Below are 10,503 nucleotides of genomic sequence, written 5' to 3'. Positions count from 1 at the left end.
TTTTTTTTTTTTTTTTTTCTTCTTTTTCCTCTAGCAGGAGGCAACTATTACAGTATTTTGATTTCTGCTAGAAACAATGCATGAAAACATTATCAGCCCTTTGCCACTACTTGTTTGTCTTGAGGCAAATGAAGCTGATGCAAATGTGTCAGCTTTGGGGGCAACTAAAAATACGTATTTTTAATTACCAGCTTACTGGTTGCTCAACTATATGCTATGTTTAAAGCTAATTAAATAACATACCGAACTCAATGCTGAAGTGAGGATTATCCCTTCCTTTTCATGCAAACTTGTTCTCTAAAAATGCAAATGTTGTTCCGACCGAGTACTTGAATGAGTTCTCATCCTGGGTCTAAGCATGTTGATATTCCCCTGAAAGGTGCCAGAGCTCTAGCTTAAGTGAGCCTGCTGACACGAGATGTTCACCTCCTGATGCAGGAGGAGGAACAATTCCACTAGTGTAGTCTTGTGGTTTGTGTGGGAATACTGGCTTTGAATCACTGAAGCATTCCTTTATAAAGTAGTATGGAATTTTTGAGAGGACAAAGTGAAATTTCGTAATTGCATATATTAAATTGTAAATGTGTTAATGTCTGCCATTTTGCCATGTAGAAAATTACCATATATTAGGAGAGAGGGAGGCAGGATAGATTCTTGGCTGAAATTCTGTTAAGCCTTTAAATTTTGACTCTGTGTAACATTTTATTCTTTTGAGTACCAGAAGGGTATTAAAGCTTAATAACTGGATGCTTGTAAATAACTGAATTATGCTGTGTGACACAGCTCAATTCTTAAACTATCAAAAACGTTCTTTTGTTTATGCATTCAAAATTCCATAGTGGGCTCTGGTGTCCATTTTAAAATGAGCCGTCTTTTACACAGCTTGAGAGTTGTAATGTCCTCATTTATCCTTCCAAATAAAGTTTCAAAACCATTTTATGGGCCTGGCCATTCTCCCAGAATTTTTTAAAATGAGAAGCATATATTGTCTCTTTTGTAACTTTTTTACTGTTGCAGGTTACTGTTTAACTGCTTAAGGGCAGGCCTTGTAGGTGAAGGTTAATAGCATTGGAAAAATTACCTGTGGAGCTTCATGCTGCTCCACCATCAATTCCATCTCCGTTCTTTGCATTTCTGATGAAGTCGTACAGCCTCTGCCTTTGGTCTGCTAGCCTTACTCGTTTCCCTCCACCCCACCCTCTAAATAATCTGGGCTGCAAATACTGAAACAAACCTACTGGAGCTGTAGGTAAGCTCACTAGCTAGGAGGAAGATTTTTGGGTGGTCAAACATGTTCTGACAAAGTTCCACAAGATAAATTACCCGCCACTTAGATGACAACGAACAGTTTGTAACATCAAAGTTTTGAGAGATGAAGTAGGAAAGCACAAAGAGAAGATGAATACAGAAAGAAACTGCAGTAGAAAAGGTCAGATATCATGTGAGTAGTTTGCTCTGGGCTTTTTTTTTTTTGTCTTTAATTCAGATAAAATAATGGGATTTTTAATCTACATTCCCCACCTGAGGACACTTCCTAACAAGGCCTGTGTTTTTTTTTTTTCTTGTGTGCTTTTTATAAGTACCTTCATAGCTAGTTCTGTTCTAGCAGCAGTGCTGTGGAAGTTTCCAGCTTGTGGGTGTGATTTCTAACTGAGATGATGTTGTAATTAAGTTATAAGAGCATCAGCTCCTACTTAACCTGCATACTATAAATCTGATGTTTGATGTGTTGTCCATTCAAATAAAATTCTTGAATTCTTGAGTGTTCCTATCTCTTCTCATTGTGAATATTCTTTAAAAGCTTTATTACTAACAGTGCATTTGCACTGCTTGGTTTGTTTCTCATTTTTGAGTTGTTGAGGGGGGAGGCAGCTCAGCGGCATTAGTAGGTGCCTCATGTGTAGGTAGGAAATGTGCTTAACAGTTCTTCCCCAGTGTGGCTGTATTTATTTTGGGCTTAGGTATGCCATCGGTGTTCACATAGCTGCTTGGAGCTGAACCAAGTCTCTGGACCTGACATGGGTTGATAGTCAGAAAGCTGCCCTGGATGTAGTTCACTGAGCCTTCATATGTGAAGCTGAATATCTCTAATGAATCTTTTCCTGAACGTGCTGAAAGGAAAACCTTTTCAGACACTTCTAGACTGTTTAGTTGCATTGTTCTCATGGGAACCAGAAGTAATGAAACTAACTGGGTGGTTGTTTTGATACATATTGCCCAGGTCTCTAAACCATCACACTATATCAGGCCTATCCTATGCTTGTGTGGTTCTATCTACCAAATCTCTCATCTTTGTAGAACCTAGGAAGGCGTCTTAGCCAGTGCTGTCTGCACTGTGGTCTTGCCACACTGAGATTGCTTGTGCATATAACAGGCTGCTGGTCTGCTTGTCATCTGAATGAAAGAACCTGGAAAATACTGTATTGTTATTTGGACATTAGTCTTCTGATCGTCTGCAATAAATACTTCTCAAATTTTTCTTCCACTGTATAGGTTTGGAGGATCTGAGCTTTACTGGCTGTACCTGAACAGAGAACTCTTAGCATATGTGATGCAGCGTTTAAGGTGTTAAATGACTGAAACAAGGACTTCCTGCTGAGGGCCTCTTACTTGCTCCTAATAGAACCAGTTTCTCTTTTTTTGGTGAAGAAGTTTAAGGAACAGTAAAAGAAACAGTCATGTTGTTCTCCTTTTGTCATTGTATAGCCTCCCACTTTCTTCTGAGAGCGTGAGTGAGGATCAGCAAGACTGGCCTGCTCTCCTAGGACTAGATTCAGAAAGAGTCAGTATTTTGCTTTAGGTCATACAGATTTGAATGAAGATAGCAAAATCAGGATAAGGTACAAGATTTTTTTAACTCCAATTCTAAGCTTGGAAATGTGAGAACTAAGGTTTGGTTTTTTTTCTTAAAGTATACAGCTAGTAGATTAATATATTTCAGATTCTCTTGGAGGATAAAAGGCAGTATTTCCTTGCTAGTAACGCATAGTTGAGTCTATGCTATTCATAATCTGAAATGACAAATCTGTTTTCTTCTACAGTGTTGAGATGGTGGGATATAGAAGATGGAGGGATGCTGTGGCACTTGGGAATGTAACATAGTGGAGTGCACGTAAATGGGATGGATATAGCTTGTCTCGCAGTTCAGCCACATCATCTACTGTCTGGTGAAATTCTTTTCAAATTGATGTCTCTAACAATAAAGCTGCTGCTTCCAGAGGTTGGCGTCTGCTTAAGTGTATGCTTTTTCCTTGGTGAGAAAGGAGAATATTGACCACGTTTTAAGCAATCGTGGTCATCCTACCTGAAAGATTAAACTGAGCCCTCAGATTAATTTCCACATTAATTAGGAGATTTACAAAAGGGCTGAAGGTGGGGAGATAGATTCTGAAAACTTAAATAGCAAGCACCAGCGCTAACAAGCAAGACTGTTGTTAAATAGTTAATAACAGATGGCTGAACTTCTGATGCAAATGATCAGACAGAACAAGAGAAGTTCTCTGCATCCTGACCCAGAGACTCCTCACTGCTGCCATGGCAACTAACTACTTTTCTCTCCAGTTTTAGTAAAGTTTATGAAATTGAAGATAACTTGTTGGGTTTACAACTTCAAAATAAATTCTAAAAGGCAAAGCAGACCAGCTGGAGGAGGAGAAAAACATAAACTAAGAGAATGTGGGTATGAATGCCTAGAGCCCTTGCGTATTTTAGTTCTTATAAGATCTTTCCTATAAGATGTTTGAAGTGCTGTAGACTTTTAAAGTGCCTGGCAGTTAAAGCACTAGTTTAAATACAAAAGTTTATAATCTGAGTAGATCTATCTGAATCTTTTTCATTTAATTTAACATGAAAATTACCTACTGCAACTCAAGTAGCATTGCAAGAGGGAAAGGGAGGAGGAGGTGGTAGGAAGCTCTGGGTGTTTGGCCTGACCATGGTGTCGAGGAGCAAGGAAGAACCCGTAGCTTGTGGGGTGGATGTGGCCTTTCATCTGATTTACACTGGCAGCCAGGCATTTGTCCTCCTCGGTGGGAGAAGGGGAACGTCACTGTAGGACAGTGGAGGTCTGTAGTGGGGATCACGGACAGGGTTGAAGCAGTTTGTCACTGGGTGGGGTAGGACCTTCTCTGCCCCTTTTGTTCAGTTGTTAAAGACTGGGAGAGTATTCTGGAGAAATAATGCTGCAGCCTGGCTTTGTCTGTGATCTTTTTGCTAAGGTGCTTGCCTTTGGCTGCTGTAAGCACGATGCTAGAAGGATCCCAAGTGCTATCTTTCTTATTTTTACAGGGAACTTACCCTGTGGTTCCTGTACCTACTGTAGTTAAATTCAAAGTGGAAGGTTCAATATCTCTTTTTAGGGTAGGACACCTGAAGGAGACTTGGTATAGACTGAGTTTCATGGTGCTGAAAACTACTGGAAGGAAATGCTTCTGAGGCAGGTTTTGATCTGGTCCCCTGGGAAAGCTGTGAAGAAGACCCGTGTGTCTTATTGAATGCAGGTCACTTCTCATAGAGCATAAACAACCCATCGTAAATCAATGATGTTAACCCAGTTTCTTCAGCTCTTGCTGGTTTTGCGAGGTATATCTATGCCTGTGGGTCTCACATTACAACAGTTACCTTATATGCAGCATGAAGTCCTTCACGTAGATGTGCACCAAGGCACTGTGTTCTCATTGTGTGTCATTTTGCTGTGTTGGATTGTCTAAATGGATCAAGGAGTTGAGTTCTTCACCTCCCAGGTACATATAAATTCAGTCATCGTACTACTTGTAAAGCGAAGGAAGGCAAGTTCCTGGAGCTCTTACCTGAATATTATTATTTATTATAATAATTATCTGTGATACAAATTGAGGCATGTTCAAGTATCAGCTTTTGCTGGGTATTATACAAGCATGGAACAAAAGACCAGCTTCACCTCAGACCTTATTCGAGTATCAAACACGAAATCAATGACTTCCAACAGAGGGCTGTAAGGAAACAAAAGGATAATACTGATGAGGCAGATAAACTGTGCTCCCAGCATACAGGCTAACAAGCCTTTATCACTAACAGAGAAGCTGGAAAGAGTCATTTTATACCGTGTGTTCTTCCCGACGGTGGGACAACACGGGGGAGGAAGCACAAGTGATTAAAGTAGTCAGAGACTAATTGGAAGTTTATTGCAATAGTGAGTGGGAGACAACAGGAATGGTGGTTAGCTGTGGAAGATCTTGAATGTTTGTTTTTTTTTTTTTCTTAAGTCACTTGCTTGTTATAAAAGATGATGTTTTGAGAGGCAAAAAAGACAACAGGAAAATACGGTTTCCTGTTAGACACCAACCAGATGCACCTTCTTCACGAGGCTGGATGTTGGTGAGGCATAGTCTTTTCTATGTCTTTCACACTCGTTTCCAGTGATGATTCCGTGAGAAATCCTGCAGGCACCGCTGGCACTTCCCCAAGCAGGCAGATAAGGCACTGCCATCTGCTAGCCGAAGCTGGGTGGCGTTCACGTGGGCTGTGCTTAGCCCAGAGGTCCCCGCTGCCAGGGCGTGTTTCCAGATTCAGCACAGCTTGGAGTGTGAAGAATTTATCTCTGAGGAGGATTTCAGGAAGTGTTTTTCTATAGGCAAGAGTGAAACCAAGTTACACTGAAAACGATTCTCTAAATGCTATTCCTAGGGATCCAACCCAGCAATAAGGGTGTAGTAAACACAATTTTCGTATTTTTCTGGAGATAAGGAGGGCAGGTTGCTTGTTGTCTGGATTCCTATGTCAGATTCTGGTCCCCTCAAGATCAGCTGCTAATTCAGATGGTAAGAATAAAATGTTCTGTGCTAAAAATCTCTCAGATATGTTTTTTATTAGTTCTTGAAGATAAGTGATTGCAAAAACCAGCTGTTTACAGTCATAGCCAATGTAGTCATATATTCCTAAGTGTAAACTCAAAATCTTTTTGACTGTACTCTTCTACCCTTACTTTTTTATCTCTTAAAAGATCCTCTTCCTCCAACAAAGTTATGCGTTGTTGTCACTTGATAGTAATGAACTTTGTTTTCATTATTGATTTCTAACAGAAAATCTTTGTGGTAACTGCAAGGGTTGACAAAACCAGTATGGCTGTCAGGTGTTTGGATTCTGCCACGTTTGTGGGGGCTTTTTTTCTTTTTTGCCTGATGCTCAACTTGAGCATTCACAATAGTTTATTAAATCCATTAAACCTGACCAGTGGATGAATCCTTAATGTTGCCTGAACTATGATAGTAGTTGATGTGTAGCAAATAGTGACTTTTTGGCATTTCTGAAGCTGAAGGCAGCTTGGAGCAATTTTCCCTAAAAGAAAGTGATTTTTGACATCTTCTGATTTAAGTTTCATTGAATATTTACTTTGGACATTAATATCTTTTCTGCTGGTCACAAATTCAGCTTTTTTTTTTCCCCCCTGCTGAGTACTTTTGATTAAACATATATTTGCAAGTTATCAAGGAGGAACTAAGGCTGGGCTTTATTTGTTTATCTGTCTTTGCTTATGTCAGTTGTTTTTGTCCAGAATATGAAAGAGTCTGTGGAGGGCCTTGAGCTGGATAAAAACTGTTGTTCTTCATAGGCTGCTCACGGACACTATTTTTAGTGTAGTGTTTTGTTTTTTTCCTAATAATTTATTGCTCTGTCTCTTGACTCACAGGTCACCTGATTTTTTTAGAGCGTGCAAATGTAGAGGTTGGATCCTTTAATGTTCTATAAACTGCTAGTTTATTTTGAGGAGCAGGACACTGCTGCTGGTGAGATGGGGTTAAAAGTGGTCGTGGAGGGGTGAGCCCTGTCCCTTTGGTTCTCTGGAAAGTATGTTCAAAGAATACACAGTACAGGGTGTTACGAAACACACGTGCAACCAATAAACTTGGAGCGGAGGCCAGGGCTGACGGGTGACTCGAGGTCAGCGCTGTGCAGGGAGACTTTTGCCTGCTGGCCCTCGCCATGCCTGTCTTCTCTCTGCGCCAGCAACAGCACAGTCATCCATGAACTCACTTTTTCCCTTAAAGGGAGGATTGTTTTCAGCAGATACGTAATGAACACATCACTATTATTCTTGCTCTAGTAGTGTTAATTTTGGCACTTTGTATAAGTGTCTTGCATCTAGGATTGTCATAAACTTTTGTTCCACGAGGTGCCCAGTGGCTGGATGTTTCTGGTGGCTTGCAAAGCTGCAGTGCAAGCCTGGCAGGATGGTTGAATGAAGGGGAGAGGGAAAGCAGACGTCTAAATTTTCTAAGCAAACAAGTATGTTGTTTGAAATTTCAGTGTTCGAGTGGGCCCGGTTTTAAAAAAGATACTTTCCAGGATGTGGGTATGTGTGGAGGGAAAACTTCCACAAACAAAGTCTGAATGCTCCAGAGAGTTTCATTAGTCTGATTGTGTTTTGTTTTTTTTTTTTTTAAAAAATCTTAAAATTTGAACTGTAACAAGATGAGAGTCACTCAGGTAGGTCCTGGGGATTCTTCAAATTGGGTAAAAACAAAGAGGAACTAAACCTGCATCCATCAAGCTATTCAGTAGTTGCACAGATGAAATAGCTGCAGACACATAAAATGACTTCTGATGGTTTGGATTGAACTAAAAGTTCATTACTGCTCAGGCAGTTGCAGATTTTTTCATTCCTGGCCCGTGAGGTCTTTTCAGCCTCATGGAAAACTCTCCAGCCCATGTCATCTTCTCTAGAATTTAAAAATAAAGCAAATTAGCTTTCACCTGTCTGGATCTTGGGTTAACTGAAACAGGGATATCAGCTGACCTGGGTAACAGCGCTGGCGTTATCAGGGCTTTCTTTTCATTCATAATACAGTTTTTCTAGGTTCCTCTAAGACAACAGAATATTTGAAACCGAGTGCTGCGTGCCCTTGACGGGGAGGATTTGCTTTTTGAGTGGGTGCAGGGCGTATTGCTGTGCTGGTGAGTTGCTGATAGCACCTTTTTTTTTTTTTTGCGCGCACCCTTTCCAAATTTGTTATGCTAGTAATGAAACCCAAACTTTCTGAAAATGTGACACACAAATGATGATCAAAATTCTTGCCCCTGAAGAAATGACATACTAATCACGTACGTGGGAGGCCTCGGTTGTTTTTTCTTAATAGTCTTTTAATAGAGTAGACTACTTTCACCAAAAAGTGGACTAGGTGACAGATGGGTTTTTTTTTTTCCCAGAACATCTAGGCTTCTGCCCACCCCCATCCCACAGCCTTCTCTGGCTTAGTTATTTTAGGGGGTTTTTTGTTACCGCAGTAAAACTGAGAAATTGCAATATCTATTAAAAATGCATTCTGATAGGTAGCTTTGAGGAGATTTTCAACATACGGGGCGTTCCTCAGTAGTCTTGTATCTTCCTGTACGTTGAAAAAAAAAATAAAAAAAAAAATCTACTTTTCAAGAGATTGGAAGCAGGGAGGAATTACCAGGGATGTCTGATGTGTGCAAGTTTAAATTAGCTTGTTACAGTTCCCGGCTTCAGATTCTGAAGGTCATGGCTGTCAAAAACAATCAGTTGGGCTTGTTGGCACCTGGTCATAGTGTGAAGATGAGAGTGTTTGGCTACTGGTGGTTGAGAGTTTTCAGACTCTGTGGAGGGCTGGGTGCTTTAGTACTTATAAAACTTCAGTTGACTTGACATGATGGTGTGTCGAAGGCCGAGCGCTTAGTGAAGGGTTTCCATAATGTACGATGCACGGTACTTTCTTCAGGGGGTTTCCCTGACTCCAGCAGCTGTAGCATCCCTGTCGATTCCACCCAAAAATGAGTCAGTGCTTTCACACTGCCCTTTTCAAATTCGCTGCGGTTTGTTTTCAAGAAATCTGACTACAGTCTGAAGCAAATGGCACATGATGTAACTTTTTTTTTTTTGTTGCAGCAATCTTATGGAAGAAGAATACCAGTTTGTACATGGTGATTATAAACCAAAGTGGAACCTGTATTCACGCAGAGCGTAGCTGGCCTCCCCCAGCAAGAGTTTTGTGTGCTCCCAGTACAGTTTTCTTCAGGCCCTTAATGACTCTTTCAAATCATTCACTCAAAATCTTTCTGAGAGCTGAAGGCTACTTTACATCCCTCCTCAGGAAAGAAGTGTTATTTTATCGCTGTTAACAGGAAAATAAGCACAAGAACATTTTAAAGTATATTGTCAAGGCTTCTAAGTACAATAAATATTTAAGGTGATGAGGCAAAGCACGAAATACCCCAAAGAGATTCATGTTTAGCGTTAGGGGGGGGAAACTTTAAAAACCATAATTTTTTGGCAAGTGTAACCCTACATCACTGTGAATACTGTTCCCAAAGATACTTGAGTATATTGTGACGACAATAAACCACAGAGGGATAAACTGAGTAACGCCTTAGCAAAAATCCAGTCAGCACGAGATGCAAGCATGTCATGCTTTAAATAGAGAGTGCTCTTGTAAGCATCGAAATACCTACTGTAGGATTTTTAAACCGTCCTGTGTTGTTTTCCAGTGACATTTGAGAGTGATTTATTATCACAATTTACTGCTTTCCATCTTTAAACCAATCTCTGTATAAAATATCGCCAAAGTCTGCAAATAGTTAAACCTTTGTCAATCTGGATTGTTAAACAAATTAAAGAGGAAGCTGATGTCTGTTGTCCTGAATTGTATTGTGTTTAAGACCTCAAATAAGATTTCTGGCGTGCATTTTTATTTATGTATTATAAAAATGCTATCACAGTTGGAATTTAATGCGGAGCTGCCGCCAACCTGTTTAATGGGAGAGATGTCTCGGCTTCCAAATGGAGTTAGACTTCTCAGTACTCAATTGCTGCAACTCTTGCATGGATGATATGCCCACAGAAGGAGACGAGGGGTAGCCAAATACATGTGCTTTTTCATTATTCATTCTTGTTGGGCTTCCTTTGGAAGGAAAGCAACAGCTGTGGAGCCACTGCAGTATGACATTTGCAGCTAACACAAAGTTTAGTAAGTTGATGAAAGCCTTCAGTCTGTATGTCTTCAGCTACACAGTTGCTGCTAAGCTGGCTCTTGAATTAGTGAGTAACAGTAGTGAAGATGGTCATCAGCCATCATCATCATCCTCATCTCCAGAGTTTCCTTTGCTGGGGAAGCCTTGATGAAAGACAAAGTAGTCATCGTCATCATCAGTGAAGCAATTCTTTGGAAAAAAAAAAAAAAGTTAAAATTGACGATTGAATATATATCTAGAAATCTCATATTGGAAAAAAACCCCCTGTATTTTAATGTAAAAGTACTTAATTTTGTCCAGAAAACACTTTAGGAAGAAATTTTCACATGTTCTGTAGGCCTAAGTGCCCTCTGTTTTCTGTTCTAGGGTGACACACGGCTCCTTCAGCTCCCCCAACCAAGCATGTTGGATGCGGTTTCACATTATGGTGGCAGTGACTGTGAAGCTAGCCTAGGTCTGATCTCCACCTTGCCCTTGTCTCCTCCTGTGAACTAGGGTGGGATTTAAAACGGGGGCATTTCAGTAATTTGTTTCAAT

General features: G+C 40.3%; 1 protein-coding gene across 2 annotated transcripts in view; it reads left to right on the top strand.

Moving 5' to 3' along the window:
- The window catches only part of FAM214A (family with sequence similarity 214 member A), a 47,412-nt gene that overhangs the window by 12,339 nt on the left and 24,570 nt on the right, over nucleotides 1-10,503 (top strand). Inside the window, exon 2 of one of the 2 annotated variants that reach the window (XM_026856034.1) lies at nucleotides 10,333-10,420. The exons of the other annotated variant lie outside the window; for it this stretch is intronic. Within the exon in view, the coding sequence (XP_026711835.1) occupies nucleotides 10,369-10,420 (52 nt within the window). The 5' untranslated portion in view covers nucleotides 10,333-10,368. The remainder of the gene's footprint in view (nucleotides 1-10,332; nucleotides 10,421-10,503) is intronic. 2 annotated transcript variants of the gene reach the window in all.

This window comes from Athene cunicularia, assembly GCF_003259725.1.
Source record: "Athene cunicularia isolate RWA chromosome 10 unlocalized genomic scaffold, athCun1 chr10_part1, whole genome shotgun sequence".
NCBI lineage: Eukaryota > Metazoa > Chordata > Aves > Strigiformes > Strigidae > Athene > Athene cunicularia.
Note: the sequence above shows the minus strand (reverse complement) of the source record. Positions and strands in the feature narration are given on the sequence as shown.